At 44.0% G+C, this 16,114-nt stretch overlaps 1 protein-coding gene across 1 annotated transcript in view; it reads right to left on the reverse strand.

The window, feature by feature from the left end:
• Nucleotides 1–15,104, reverse strand: part of ELAPOR2 (endosome-lysosome associated apoptosis and autophagy regulator family member 2) — a 186,066-nt gene extending 170,962 nt beyond the window's left edge. Inside the window, exon 1 of the mRNA XM_027574980.2 lies at nt 14,814–15,104. Coding sequence (XP_027430781.2) covers nt 14,814–15,017 — 204 coding nt within the window. The 5' untranslated portion in view covers nt 15,018–15,104. The remainder of the gene's footprint in view (nt 1–14,813) is intronic.
• Between the last annotated feature and the right edge of the window lie 1,010 nt (nt 15,105–16,114).

Genomic DNA, 16,114 nt, shown 5'->3' on the forward strand with positions numbered 1-16,114 from the left:
TAACAACAAATACTTAGGAATACGAAGTCAGTGCTCGTGAAAAGTACAGAATATTCCAAGCACCAAAGCAAACTAGGTCTTCAAATATAAAGATGACAAATTTTTCTAAATAACAAGAGATTTAACAGAATCCAAGAGAATATTCCAATGAGTTTTTTAAACTTCTCAAAATTATTCTGAAGTTGAACCTAAAGACTAAATGAAGTGAGAACAGCTAAGAAATTTTTGAAAGAAAAGCAACAAGTATCTTATAAAATCATATTATAAAACCCTGGGTGCAATCTTGGTTAAAAAAAAAAATCAACAGGGGCGCCTGGGTGGCTCAGATGGTTAAGCGTCTGCCTTCGGCTCAGGTCATGATCCCAGGGTCCTGGGATTGAGCCCCACGTCGGGCTCCTGGCTTAGCAAGGAGCCTGCTTCTCCCTTTCCCTCTGCCTCTCTCCCTGCTCATGCTCTCTCTCTATCTGTGTCTCAAATGAATAAATAAAATCTTTAAAAAAAAAAATCAACAGTATAGAAAATAGCCTAAAAGAAATCAAATATTTTTGAGTATACATATGTCACATATTATATATAAAACAATAGATTAAGAAGTATATACCCACCCACACAATAGATGGTATAGAAAACAAATCAATGGAGAAAGGATGAATTATAGATTGTTCAAAAATACTATGTGTGAAAACTGGTTATTCAGGAAATCAAGTCAGAGGCTTACCTTACATTAAGCATGAATAAAATTCTAGAGGAGTCAAACTGAGGGGGTAAGTTCACAGCATATTGTTAAATGAAAAAAAAATTACCAAACTGTGCCGAATATTCCCATTTTGTAAACATGCATGTATATTCATAATGAAATATATGCAAAGATGTCTGATATATGTGATAGAGACAGAGTAGCCTGATTGTTATCAGTGTGGGTACTGGGGCAACAGCTGGGGCTCACAACTAGTCATACAACCATGCTGGAAGTATTAGGACCAATCTCATTAGAGGTTGGAAGATGAACCAATTAATAAACAAAAAGCCCTAAAATTGTACTTGACTATTGTTCTTTTTATTACTCCTATTACAAATGCTATGGTTTTAAGAGTAGTGTGTTTATTTGGTGGGATTATGAATATTTTTCTAGAATGCACACATACTGCATTTAATTTTTGAAAGGTCAAATGTAAAAAAAGGAATCATAACAAAATTGAGCAAATAGTGTTAATATTTATCTGCTCTTTAGATAGGGAAGCACTTCCATAGCATACCAAGCTCAGATATGTTTAAGCATCTACTGTCATTTTGGCTCAAGTTACTTCCTAGTATGCATTATTGATATGCCTAAGAATTACCAAATAGAAGTCAACGTCAAACTTAAATTTCAAATGGCCAATTTTTTCCACTCTCAATTTTAGGATGTTAAACACCAAAGGCATTGTTTTGTGTTTACACTGTTGCAATCTTAGAATAAAGTGCTAAATATGACAGATTAGAATGAATGTGTCCTAGAACTGAAGCACCAAGGATATTTATCTTCTTGCCTGTTACAATGTATGTACATACATACAATAGGAATGTATGTAACCTTGAGCAATCATTGAACTGCCCCTTACATCCACCATAGGAATATAGGCACAGTGTAGCAAACCAGAACTCATAGATGTGACCTAGGCCATCAGTCTGTCCAAAACAGGAACCCTGAAAATTTCAAAGTACAAAGAAGCAGTTCATGACTCTACAAATATAAAACACCTTCTCGAAATAAAACTTTTTTAAATAAAAAGAAATAAAACACCTTCTTGGATGAACTAAATTCTGCATTCTTCTGCCTACTACCCACCAATCCTAATTTCATCCTCTAAATAAATGCCTCTTACACATGACTGCACATAATGCATCTGAAGCTCACGATCATGATTCCTTTAAGTCTCCTCAGAGCTAACCATCCTCAATCCCTTCGGTCAGTCCTCAAGTATTTGGACATACTTTCTAAATAGTTCATTTCCTAGGGGCGCCTGGGTGGCTCAGTCGGTTAAGCATCTGCCTTCAGCTCAGGTCATGATCCCAGGGTCCTGAAATCCAGCCCCACATCAGGCTCCCTGCTCCGCGGGAAGCCTGCTTCTCCCTCTCCCACTCCCCCTGCTTGTGTTCTCTCTCTTGCTGTGTCTCTCTCTGTCAAATAAATAAAATCTTTAAAAAAAATATATTAGTTCATTTCCTAATTGGCACGTCAAGTCAACGTGTCCAGATGTCAATATCCCTCTTCAAATATTACACTTCAGTTGAATCACTAACCTAAATTAAATGTCTACCTTCTATGAGTCAAGCACTGTGCTCATATTAATAGAGCCTAAGACGCATACCCCATCGTTGCTTTTAGCAGCCATGTGATATCTGTTGTTTCAAAAGCACTTGTAAGCCAGACTTCCTCATCCTATGCTTGAACATCTAAATTTCAGAACCAAAAAGAACAGTCTACATTTAACAATTATGTTTGCCCATTATTTTAGCCTTTCAAATCATCTTAAATCCCAATTCTGCTTTCCAAGTCATTAGGCATCTTTCCCAGCTTTCTGACTTTACGAAATTTGGTTAAGCCTTCCCAAAACCAAAACATCAATTAAATAGTGAAACAACAACAGCTCAGAGATTACATACTAACACTAAAGGTACAGGAGGCCCCTCCATCCGTGGTTCTGCCATGTCCAAAAGCAATCCCCCTCCTGACGTATAGTCCGAAGGTCAAAAGTAGCCAAATGCTACTTCATTCACCTCACTTCACCTGATCACACAGGCATTTTATCCTCTTACATTATCACAAGGAGAGTAAGTACAGTAAGATATTCAGAGAGACCACATTCACATAACTTTTGCTACAGTATGTTGTTACAGTTGTTACATTTTATTATTGTTGTTGTTAATCTCTTACTGAGCCTAATTTTTTTTTTTTTAAAGATTTATTTGACAGAGAGAGACACAGCGAGAGAGGGAACACAAGCAGGGGGAGTGGGAGAGGGAGAGGCAGGCTTCCCGCTGAGCAGGGAGCCCGATGTGGGGCTCGATCCCCGGACCCTGGGACCATGGCCTGAGCTGAAGGCAGACGCTTAACGACTGAGCCACCCAGGCTGAGCCTAATTTTTAACTTAAACTTTGTCACGGGAGTGTATGTATAGGAAAAAACATAGTATATACAGGGTTCAGTACTGTCCAGGATTTCAGGCACCCACTGCGCATCCTGGAATGTATCTCTTGTGAATGTGGGGGGACTAGAGCATTACACTGAAGACCTTCCTCCCAATTAGCATCAATTCCTTAAATTAATAACCTCAGGGTACATTTGTTCAGTCAACAATCTGCTAGTTATACCATCATTCAGCATATACTGCCGCTTCTTGCCCTACAAAGATAAACATTTCAAATGCCTTACTGGACATCAAGAAATGCCACATCTCTCTCATTCTTCAGATTGACCAGTCAGCTAACCCTCAGCCAGCTTCTGTGCAATCACTCTGCGGGCTGTGCCCTCTCGGGCTCATTCTCAATTATTTCTCACTCTGCTGGCCTTTTTTTTTTTTTTTTAAGATTTCTTTATTTGAGAGAGAGTGGGGGAGGAGGAAGAGAGAGAGTCCCAAGCCGACTCCCCGCTGAGTGCAGAGCCCGCCCGACCCTGAGATCATGACCTGAGCTGAAATCAAGAGTTGGACACTTAACCCACTGAGCCACCCAGGGCACCCCCACCCCACCCCTCTGCCTGTTGCTCTCAGACATGCAGCTGTCTCCGGGAGAGCACTATGCGGCTATCCCTGGGGCACTTTAAACTCATGATGCCAATAACGAACTCATTCTCTTTCTTCCAGCCACCGGCCTCCTCCTCCTCCTCATGAGCGTTCAATCTCAATGAAAGGCTGACGATCCACCCAGGAGCCTGAGCAGAAAACCTAGCGGTCACCAGAGACTACAATGTACCATCCAGCACCACCCTCCCCCTCCACTCAGTCAGTTGCTTAGCTCTGTTTTTTCTCCCCCTGGGAGAGGCACCAGTCCCCTAACTGATCTTCTGGCCTCCATTAAGATCCCTCTTTTATCATCTTCCATTCACCAACAGAAGAATCCTTCCCATCTGACATCAGTGGCTCCCCACAGCTTTCCTGCCTTCCTCACAGCCCCCTCATCTCTTGCCACCCCTACCCATGTGCCTTCACTCTAGCCCTGGACATGCTCACAGGAGTTCATCCCTCCAGGGCCATTACGTAGCCCGTTTGCTTTGACTAAAATGCGCTGGCCTCTGTGCGTCCCAGAACGCACTTCTGGAAATCTTTCAAAACTCAGCTCAAACAGACTTTCTCTGAGGCAGGGCTCCTTAATCTGACTTAGTTGCCCCTTCTCTGTGCTTCTGTTTAACCCTGCGCATGACTCCCACACAGCACTTAGCCCGTCTGTAGTATAATCATAGACTGAAGTAGTATTAGTTTTCCCGTGAGAGAAACAGACGATACGAACTCATTAAATGCTAGGTGAACAGGCAAACATGTGAATGGCCACTGAAAATGAGTAACAGAGAATGAAGTAGGGCAGTCTTGAAATTTCAAAAACAGAATCTCAGAGCAAAAGACTGTCAATCCAAGCCCAAGAATTCTTAGTCACTTTGCAGCTGCTTCAGTACTTTTGTCAGCCAAACACATGATAGACTTCCATTTACTGTAGGAATTTAATAAGGTACTATGTGCCAAGCATCAGTCTTTTTTTTTAATTAAATGTATTCCTATTTGATTATGTTAAGGGAAGTAATTCCATATACATTTTTATGGTGTAAATAATTATTGGCTTTCTCTGGGTATTATCTCAAAACATGTAGACAGGGAAAAAAAATCAAGGGAAAAATATTTTCAATGTATATTGAATGTTATCCTTACTACAATGAAGAGCTCATCATATATGTAAGAAAAATATTAAGTGAGGGGCGCCTGGGTCGCTCAGTCGTTAAGCGTCTGCCTTCGACTCAGGTCATGGTTCCAGGGTCCTGGGATCAAGCCCTGCATCGGGCTCCTGCTCAGCGGGAAGCCTGCTTCTCCCTCTCCCACTCCCTCTGCTTGTGTTCCCTCTCTTGCTGTGTCTTTGTCAAAAAATAAATAAAATCTTTAAAAAAAAAAGAAAAATATTAAGTGAAAACACCCAAACAGAAAACTCCCTAAAAAGTGAAATATAAAAAGCTAAGTGATATGAAAAATACTGACCCTCAGTAGCGATTAAAGAAATGTAAATTGCATCAGTGAGACAGCATTTTCCACCATCAAGTTAGTAACAATAACAATTTTCACTGTTGGCCAAGATATAGTTCATGTCCCTCCACCTAAGATTTCTACCACAAGTAATCTAGCTTCAATAATAAGAAATTCAGGCATGGTTTATGAAATTATAACATTTTTAAATTACAATTAAAAACCTCAGTGCCCAAAATTAAATTTACTCATTCATTCAACAAATATTTATTAAGCATTTACTGTGTCAAGCACTGTTTGAGGTGCCAGGGGAAAAGTAGCCTATTTTGAAATAGAGAAAGAAAAAGGGAAGGAGGAAGATACTGGCCTGTCTTTATGGAGCTTGCAATTTATTGAGAGGGAGTCATAAAAACAAAACAAAACAAATAACTAGAATATATACATTACATAATGATGCTAAAAAGTGCTACGGAGATAAATAAAAGCAGGAAATGAGGATGGAAAGAAGGAGGGTGCTATTCGCAAGAGGTGCCCAGAGAAGGCCTTACTGAGAAAATGACAGCTGAGCAGAAACCAGAAGCACATGAGGGAGAAAGCCAAGCAAACACCTGAGTGAAGGAAGGTCCAAGCAGAGCAAAGCAGCAGCTCCTGAGAAAGGAACTCACACAACATATTCCACAAAGAGCAGGGAGACTGGGGAGGCTGAAGCTGAGCGAAGAATGGAGAGAGTAGTAGTAAGAGACAGGCTTTAATAAGCCTCATCAGAGACTTACTGGAGGCTGGATGGTATTGGAAGCCACCATCAGAGCTTGGGCTGGGACTGAAGCCTTTACGAGAACTTTGAGCAGCAGAATGACACTGTTTAGGACTTAGGTTTTAGGTGATCTCCTACTGCTCTGTTGAGAACAAACTAAAGGAGATGTAGATGGGAAGTTATAATCCAGGCAAGAGAAGATGGTGGTGTGGCCCAGAAGGTGAAAATTTCTGGCAGTGTCTTGAAGCAGAGACAAGAGGGGTTGCTGACAGACTGGATATAGGACGTGGGAGAAAAAGAAGTCTGTGGAGACTCGAAAGTTTTATAGGCCTGAGCAAAGGAAGGAAGGAACTGTCATTAAAGGAAATGGGGAAGGGGTAAGTTTGGGGCAATGTCAGGAGCTGAGCTTCAGACGTGTCAGATTTGAGGTAACTCTCCACGTGGAGACACAGAGGCTGTGCTTGCTGGGAATCCAGGGAAAGCTCCGCGCCAAAGATGTCAACCTGAGAGCTGTCCACATGTAGATGGGATTTAAAGCCGAGAAACTGGATAAAATCACCAAGAGTGGGAGGATGACAAAAAAGATAGGTGGACCAAGGAGGAAGGGCAGGGAAGCCCCAGTGTAAAGAAGTCAGGGAGATGAGACAGAACCAGGAACTGAGAAGAATCACAGTGAAGAGAAAAGCCAAGGGAGTGAGGTGCGCCGGAAGCCAAGTACAAGTTTCGTCAGTGACAAGAGCAATCAAGTCCAGGGCCTCTAACCAGGCAGGTTTTAGGAGGAATAAGGGCTGGGTTTAGTGAAGAGGTCACTGTTGATCTTGAAGAGAGCATCTTCAGTGAAATGGTGAAGTAAATGACTCATAAGTGAACAGTGGCAGACATTCAAATGACACACTATTTTGCAATATATTACATATTAAAATATTTTATAACTATTACGGAAATACTTACAAAGAAGTGTCAGTGTCATTGGGAAATGGTTACAACAAGAGAGGAAAAGATATATACTCTGGGCTCACTTGTGGTTTTGAAAAAGAAAATGGGTAAGTAGAAAATGAGCTAAGACATTAATTCCAGATATCCCCAAGAGGAAGACCAGAGCTGACTTTTTAAATACTTTCTTTTATTTTCTAAAATTTTCACTATGCACAACTTGCGTAATTAGGAAAAAATACTCCTATAAGATACTCATAAGTAAACAAATTTCCTTTCCACATCCCAGCCCTTTCCACTTCCCAGCCCTTTCACACTTCAATCCATACTCTCAGAAACACTGTTCTTAACTTAGACAAGCATAGTAACTACTACCTGGCTCTGCATTAAAATTTACAAAGCATCTTCAAATGCATTAGATTCTCCCAGTAACTCTAATGTGGATAAGGCAGGAGTTACTGTCTCCATTTTCAGACAAAGAAAGATTCAAAGAGGTTGATTTGCACAAGGTCAACGTAACACAGTGGCAGAGCCCAGATGTGAATAAATTCCTTGATCACCTTTGATACTTTGTCTACTATAACAAGAAGACACTTCGCAGTTGAAGTAAAATATACACAACAATCTCCTCCCCGTAACTAGCAAACATTGGCAAACATTTACCAAGAAGGCTGACCATACTTTCTTAATATTACCATGTTTTTCTCTTCCAATGTCTATTTCAGGGAGAAACACTCGTTAATTTCCAGGAGTGGATGCTTCTTTCTTCCCTCAGACCTTAGGCTCCTAGAGAGGGATGACGATGTCCTCTGCATCCTGTATTATTAGCTGAATCCTGCCTAGTACCTGGTGTATAGAAGATAACAGAGAAATGCTTGCTGATACACTTCATGGTAATGGGAGGAGCTCGGGCTCCATTTGATGTGATTATTGTAGGAGTTTCTAAGATGCCCTGAAGAAACAGCAAGTCAGCTTGAGTTACAGCTGAAGGAACTTTAACAATGAAACAGGTCCCTGGGTTTCAGGCAACTAAACTGTATTCCTCACCTTATACCGAGGACAGTGGTTCTCCTACATCAGGGTACAACATAATCCCCTGGGGAGATGGCTATAACACAGACTGCTGTGCAAAGCCCAAGAACATGCATTTCTAACAAGTTCCCAGGGAATTTTTTTTTTTCTGAGATTCTTTTTTACTTATTTGAGAGAGAGAGAGAGGGAGCAAGCAAGCACAAGCAGGGGGAGTGGCAGAGGGAGAGGGAGAAGCAGGGAGCCTGATGCAGGGCTGGATCCCAGGACCCTGGGATCATGACCTGAGCCAAAGGCAGATGCTTAACCGAATGAGCCACGCAGATACCTGTTCCCAGGTAATGTTAACACTGCTGGTCCTAGGATCACACTTTGAGAACCACTGACCTGGAGAAAAAAACTTCAAAAGTAAAGATCTGAATAAGCAATAAATAGTATCCTGAACTCCAGAGTTATAAACTGAGTTGAGAGTAAACTTCAATATGTTCTCATCACTGAGTTTTTATTGCAGAGTCTTAAATCTGGTATAACTGAGAGAAAATGTCAATTAAGATTAAATGTACTATAAAGATTTCTTTTTATAATGGAAAAAGTGGAGGCCACCCACACTACTTTATTTTGAAGGCAGTGATTAGGGCTGCCAGAAAAGAGGACCTACATCCTACTTATCTTTAAAAAAACCCCTAAAGTGTCTTTAAACATAAAGATATCTAATCACTGTTTGCTGAGTAAGACGATGAAATCCTCCACTCAATGAGCATGTACTTGGAGGGAGAAGGGGAGGGTGTTCAGAGCCTCTGGTAAAGCATTTGGACCTTTACAGCACTTAGAAAACGGTACCCCTTTGGATCTATAAAGTGGGAGAAGGTACTCCTTCCTGCAGATGGACACAGACCTGTGCCAGGATAGCTGGCTGGCCACACACACACTGGATGGATTCTAGCTTTTAACTGCTCCCACTGCTGGGTGCCCTTCTACAGTGTACAACTCACCCATCCTTACAGGGCAGTCCTGCGTGTGCAAAACATTTGTAGAATGGCATATGCATGCCCGAGAGTAAACAATAGGCTGTGACTAGAATTCTGAGAAAAGATCCTTTGTCTTTAGCAGTTAAAGGCTTGAGGAGTTAAAGGAGGATACAGAAACCGATCCCCGCCAGGAGGCTTCCTTTGTCTGAGATGTTATCACCACCAGGCACAACCTTCACCCAACAAACTCCTATGGATCCGTTAGGTCTTAGCTTGAACATCTTTTCCTTGGGAATCCCCCCAACCCCAGACTAGAATGGCCATATACTCCCACTGCACACAGCGATTTTCCATCATACCACTACGGCAAACATGCTTACATGGTGGGTGGTGTTTTGATTCTGCCCCCATGAGATGAGAAAGCTCAACGTGGGCACAGCCACATGTTTTGTTCACTGTTCTACCGCTAGTACCTGGTACTTAAGTACACAATAAACATGGGTTTAATACTGAAATAGTACACATAACTTAGACTACGAAATGTAAAAAGAGACAAGAATTATCCATGGTTTCTTCAGGGAGAAGGAAAAGGCAACCAAAATTTGACTGATGTTTTCTGACAATAAGGAATTATTATAAGATCCAAGACACTTCCGAAGAATACACTATGATAGGAAAATGTGCCACTCTATATACTATGCTCTGCTATTTCCATCCGTTGTGCTAAAATATGACACTTCACAGAACTGTCAACTCTTAGTTTTACATTGTAAATATTGATGGTGTGAATACTTGTTCACATTTGCCTAAAACACGAGAAATGGTTCTGAGCTTAAGAACTTGAAAGGGAAAATCACCTCCACAAGCCTCACAGGCAAGATTAATTACCTTAACTGCTTGAAAACAAAGGCTGAGTCCTAACCCCTTTCAAAACAGTGTGACTTTAGAATCTCTGACACCCTCGCCCACAGCCCATGACCTTCAGAGACTGTCTGCTGAAAGTATATTTCTCAACCATTGTCCTCCAAATCTGAAACAGAAGATACGGCCATTTGCAACTCTTCTGATGGACGTGGACTTGAAAGACCTAATCTCTTACCCAATCTACAAAGGCTATATAATAAAATTCTCCTCTATCACCTCCCTTCCTCCCTCGCCACCACCCCCCCACCTCACCTCCCAGCTAATACTCAAGCCATCCCCACCATTCCAGAGAAACCACTCTGCCATTGAGTACCAGCAACCCAATGGTCAGATTCGATCTTCTCTTTTCGGTCCTCATCTTATTCGAGTTTCTTTGGCCAAATGACACCACAACCACCCTTTTCTTTCCTTCAAAGGCTTTTCTCACGTTCCTCACAGTCTGTGCTGTCCATTTCCCTTACTCTATATGTCTCCTTTGTGGACATCTCCATTTCTGCCACCTTAATGTCGGTAAAACCCGTCTTAACCTTGTGTCTTCTCTGTTCCCACTCCCTGGGTGACTGCATCCAATAAAGCAGTTCCAACCATGCCTTTCATTCAAGTGATTCCCATGTCAGCACATACCAGGCCCTAAACGACACGGCCTGATACCCAACTCCCTCCTGACCAACTCTACTTCAAGTCAACCTCCCCAGAACCAAGCTCCTCATCTTCTCTTTGTCACAGAGGTCAGATGCACCATCTCCTCTTCAGTCCAAGATCCTTCATTTCCTTACCCTCCACATTCACTTCCCAGCAATTCGACCTTCTGACAGCATGCCCCCTTTGCCATCTTCATTGCTGCTCCTTAATCGAGGTCCGTCATCCTTTACCTGGACTACTGCAATTGCTCCTAGCAGGTCTCACCTCTTTCTGTTTCCGCCCCCACTAATATGGATTCCATACCGTGGCCAAACTAAAGCATATCGTGTTGCTCCTGCTGTTTACATCTTTCTGTTTCTCCCCAACATCTACCAAATGAAGACCAGCTTCTTAGCATGACACACGGTCCCCTACGATCCACCTTCTTCTGCTTGCCCGTTAGACTCATCTCTCATTAAGCTCCCCACGGCAGGCTGTGTCCCAGCTACAGCCTATTATAACACAATGCAGTTTTGTCTTTCTGCCCTTTCTCAATCTGCGTTCCACCCTGGAAATGTCCTCCTACCCCACACACGCATCTGACCTTTGTCTGCTTGGCAAATTTTGCCTCATCTTTCCGGTCCCACTCACTTCCTTGATAGGGCCTTTTCTGACTTTTCCCATGGCATGTGACCTCTCCCTTTCTTCTCTCATGGTCCCAAATCACTTCGTGGCAATTGTTTACATTTCTGTCTCATCCTTACCCGATTAAATTTTATTTTTTTAATTTGTAATTTCACATCATCTGACATGTCACCCAGCACCTAGTATAAGCTCAATAAATGCCTGTGGAATAAAAACTGTTGGCAAAAAGGCATCATTCTCAAGATTCAAAGACCGGTAGAAAATCGTATTATGCAGGATTTTAGAGGAATGAACTAAAAATCAAGGTCCAAATTTAAATAATGCATACATAATCCACTTAGTTCTGTTCTTTTTACTCTCATGCACTCTATGTTCTAATACCTTACTCCACCTCTGAATCATCTGTTGGCCTTTATCATTTTTTTTCCTCTGGCAGTCCCATTAAGTCTTATTATTCAATGAGGCAAAAATTCCAGTCCAATTCCATTATTGGATAAGTCTATCCTCTGAGCCTCTGAAATCTCCCTGTAGACCCTTCCTGAAATATCAGGATCCAGGCCTACTAATCCAGCAATAATCAACTCTCACATTTACATAGATTGTTTTCCTTTAATGTATATTAATCTCATCCTCACAAGAGAAATAGGTAGTTTTTATTACTGTCATTTTACAAGCAAAAAACTGGTGCCAAGAAACCCAGAGGATGCTTATCCTTCCTATGTTTCCCTACGCATAAGCCTGAAAAATTAATTCTGCACTTTCTGACGTCGAGTCTTCATATTTTTTTTTTTCCTTCAACACCATTTACCAAAGTCACATCCTCCTGTCCTTCCTCTCGGACACACTGACTTTACTTTTTTATTTCTGTCTCCCAAACTACAGCCTTCCTGTTTGTGCTCGTGCTTCTACCCTGCTGATCTGATCACCAGCTGAGCTTTCATTCCAAAGTAATCATTTTTCTCCCCTTTTCAGCTCCATAATCCAATGACTTGACAAAGGAAGCTGTACTTCATGAGTTTCACCCCAGAGTCTCATTCTCTGCGAAAATCTAAGTGAAACTTTACCCATAACCCGATTGTCTTTGTGAAGGGTTTTTTCCAAACTTCAGCAATTATAACTTGATTACTCCCAGGCCAATGTTCTGTGCCTCTCTTTTTCCTTCTCTAGCTTTCTTCTAAGGAGCAAGCAAGGAAAATGAAAGTCTACATAATGTAATCATGTCTACTTTTATAAAAAATACTGGTCAATGAAGGTAAAACTCAAACTACTGGGAGGAAATGAGGTTTAGAATCACAGACTTTCCCATCCTTTTCAACATTCTCTCATATATTAAGAGCTGGCCTTAGTTTCTAGCCTCTGACCTTCATTGTACCCTCTCACTCTGCTCCCCAAGCACATAGCCGTGTTCTGGTGTGCAGCATTCACCTCCTTCTCTATTACTCAATAGTGGAAAGGGATAAACAGGTAAGAGTGAACACACAAAATAGTTATTTTATTTCTTTGTCCATAGGAGTTGGACTACAATTCCACAGCTCCACCTCAGAGGACGCCTCCTCCCTTCCTCCCAGCACAAACAGACCCTTACCCTCAGAGCCTGGAAAACACCTGCTCTTCCCCCTTTCCTCTCAAAAACAGTGTCAGAGAGAAACAATGATCAATTCTAGAAAACTGTCTCAGCTAGTTTAGACCAGGTGCCCAGGAGCGGATTCAGCCCCTATGAGACTGCTTGGCCTCTCCTATTTCCAAAAGAACCTCTAACTTTGAGTCAGTCATCTAACAAATGTTGTCAGTCATCAGGAAGAATATCAATGTATCCATCCATCACCATTTCTAAAAACACAACCAGCCACGGGCAAGCTCAATATAATCCCTCTGTATAAGTCACGTATTCCTACTTTTGGGGGGGAAATTCAAAGGAGACCTCAAGGCACTGAGTCACATGCAATTTCTAAAGTCAGTGCAACAGCTGGGATTAACTGAAGAGAATCTTCCTGAACTTTCTGTCATCTTCCTGCCTCTCATTTCACTATTTCTTTGTTGGGCTGCAGGCTCTTACTCTGTTTCTTTCTAGGTGTAAATCCGTGGTACATGTGATCATCCAAATGATCAGTCTAGTTGCAGTGACCACATCAGTCCACTGGCCCCAAATTTCACCCTGATGTTTCAAGGAGATTCTTCATTACTAAGAATTAGTGTTAAAAAAGCTTAAGACATTTCCTTTCAGAAAAAGAAGTATGTTGTGCATACGGAGGCTGAGGGCTGGAGGCAAGGCATTAGGTTTGTCCTGTTACAACAGCTGATGTCCAAGAAGCAGCTTTCTGTGGAAATCTGGAAGAACGGATCATTCCCAGGTGATAGGTAAAGCTGGAGAACACAGATTAAACTACGAATTATATTGATAAACTCTGAAGTTAAACACAGCTGTTTCTTGAGAGCTTGCCCTGATTTCCCCAATTGCAACACTCTCATGTGCTCCCACATATGCCTTTGATCTGTTTCTCTCTCATTTCAGTCTGTCCTGGGACTTGTACTATGAGAGAGGAAGATGAAAATCCAAGGATGATGGACGATGTCCAGAGCACCCATCCTCTATAATTTAAGTCTGGGTAAAATTCAAAAGTTACAGCATCACACACAAAGGAACAGGGTCTGGCCTTTCTTCTCAGAGGGGCTACTGGCTAACCTGTTTTTGCTACAAAAATTAAAATGACCCATCACCCTGATTCCTAGCCATCTTCCTAAAAACAGTATCCACTCCCCATATCCTGAACATAATCACTCAAAGTAGGTCAGAAATGTTGCTTCCTTCTCCTCATTGATTTTCATTAAGAGGCTGCACTTTCTGGAACACTAAAAGGAAAGATAAACACCCACTACAAGTGCCAATGACACCCCCTGTAAATTAAATCCAGTTCCCCTAAAAGCAGGAGAAAATGTCATCACCCATAATTTCTTCTCTTTGGCCATAAGTCAACAATAATCACTAAGTACAAAATAAACAGTGGCGATGCTTCAGCCAGATGAACACCTCCCAAAAGGAGCATATTCACTCTGTCTTTTCTAATTTTCTAGATCACCAACCCGCCTCTTCCCTAAGTACACACTCTTTTATTCTCCCTAATTCATATCCGTATTTTGCCAGAAGGATGCCAAGTGTTACCACACACTGGCTTAGCAAGTCCCCAGGGCCTTATCAGGAAGCTGAGCGGGGGCGAGTGGGAAGAAGGGGTTTGTAGAGACCCCTACAGGGTCTAGGGGAAGAGAAGGGAGTGGAGAAACGGGGAGGAGGGACATGGGGGGGGCCGGGAAGCGGGGAAACCCTCCTGTGGCAATATCTGGCTCTCTAGAAGAGCTGTGAAGAGATGGGTCTCCACATCCACCAGCGGGGCTTCCCCAGTCTCTCCGCCATCCCACTTGCTGAAATCTCTGCCAAGGCCCAAGTCCTCGAGCCTGGCACTCAGAAGAGGGCGCCGCAAAGTCCTTCAGAGCCCTCAAAACAAGAGCGCGAACAGAAAAGCATCCCCCAAAAGACAGCAAAGCCACACACCCTCTCTCGGCCAGCCTCCCGGGGCGGGCAACTTCATCCCTGCAACACACGGAAGCCCCGGTCCGCCAAGGAAGGCAAGAGGCGACGGCAGGGAGGAACAAACGGGCACCCGCCTCGCCCCTCACCTCCCGCTCCCTCCTCTCCCTCCCCCGCAAACTCCAGGTAAAGGACCAGGTGCGGCTCACCTCCAGGCAAGGAGGAAGCGGGCGGCCGGAGGAGGAGGAGGAGGAGGAGGAGGGCAGGTCCCCAGCCCAGGCCGCCCGGCAGCCGGCGAGCGCCCAGCAGCAAATCCAGGCGGGGCTCCAGGGCGGCGAGAGCCCGCAGCGAGGAGCCCCCGCCCGCCGCCCCCGGCCCCTCCCCCGCGCCGGCCCCGGGGCGAGGAGCCGCATCTCCGTCCCGCTGCGGTCGGCCGGCCGGCAGCAAGGCAGCCTCCCCGGGTGGGGTGCGCTGGGCTCACCGCTCGCTCGCCCCCTGCCCGTCCGCCCGCTGACAGCTCGGCTGCGCTCGGAGCCGGGCAGCCGGCGCCGGTGCTCCCGTCACGCCGGAGGGAGGGACCGCGGGGCGCGGGCGCGGCGCGGGGGCGGGACGCGGGGCGGAGACGCGGGAGCCCGGGCGCAGGTGGTGCGGGCGGGGGCGGCGGGCCGGCCCAGCGGGTCCGGAGGGGTTGCACCGCGGCGGGGCCCGAGCGTCGCCGCGCCGCGGAGGGCGAGAGACGCGGCGGCCCCCAGTGGTATCCCCCGGTCCCCGTGGCCGGCCAGGAGGGGCGCTCCAGGCGTGAAGCCAGAGTCAAACCCAGGACATCGGGATATTGTTTATCCGGCGGCGGGTCTTTAAAATCTCTCTACTTACCGCATCACACACAAACACCCACCGACGCGCCCTAGGAACGGCCCTTGGTGAGGATCCAAGCTAGCTAGCGTCAGATCGAATTTTGGGGTGATCCTCGGATCTGCCTAAAATGGCAGGGAGGAAAGGGGAATGAAATATCGATGCAGTTGGTGACTCAGTTTCCTCACCTCTTTAAAGAAAATAGTAACAATACCTACCCTATAGGGTTGTTATGAGGGTTAAATTAATTGATGCACGCAAAGCCCCTAGGGGAGTGCCTGGCAAGCGGTAGATGCAATAGGTGTTGGTAGTAGTAGTAACCACAAGTACTGTTACTATTGGTGTCATTTCATGGGGGAAAACGTGTAACCTTGGGCAAGAAAGCCCTTTTGTTTCTGGAGGAAGCAGATTTTCTATATGTACAATTTACTGGGGTAGTCTTCATATTTTCTTTCATCGCAAATATACTGAACTGGGTAGATGGCACCAACTGGTGAACAAAATGGGCGCAATGCCTTCCTCAGTTGTGGGGATCTCAAAGGTCCCTTCTTGCTCTATAATTCCGTGATTATGTGAATTCTCCTGTTTTTCAAAAGAAGTACTCAAGTTTCTGATAAGAGAAATGTACCTGGCCGACTCATAAATTGACCTGAATTTA

This window comes from Zalophus californianus, chromosome 12 (assembly GCF_009762305.2).
Source record: "Zalophus californianus isolate mZalCal1 chromosome 12, mZalCal1.pri.v2, whole genome shotgun sequence".
Taxonomy (NCBI): domain Eukaryota; kingdom Metazoa; phylum Chordata; class Mammalia; order Carnivora; family Otariidae; genus Zalophus; species Zalophus californianus.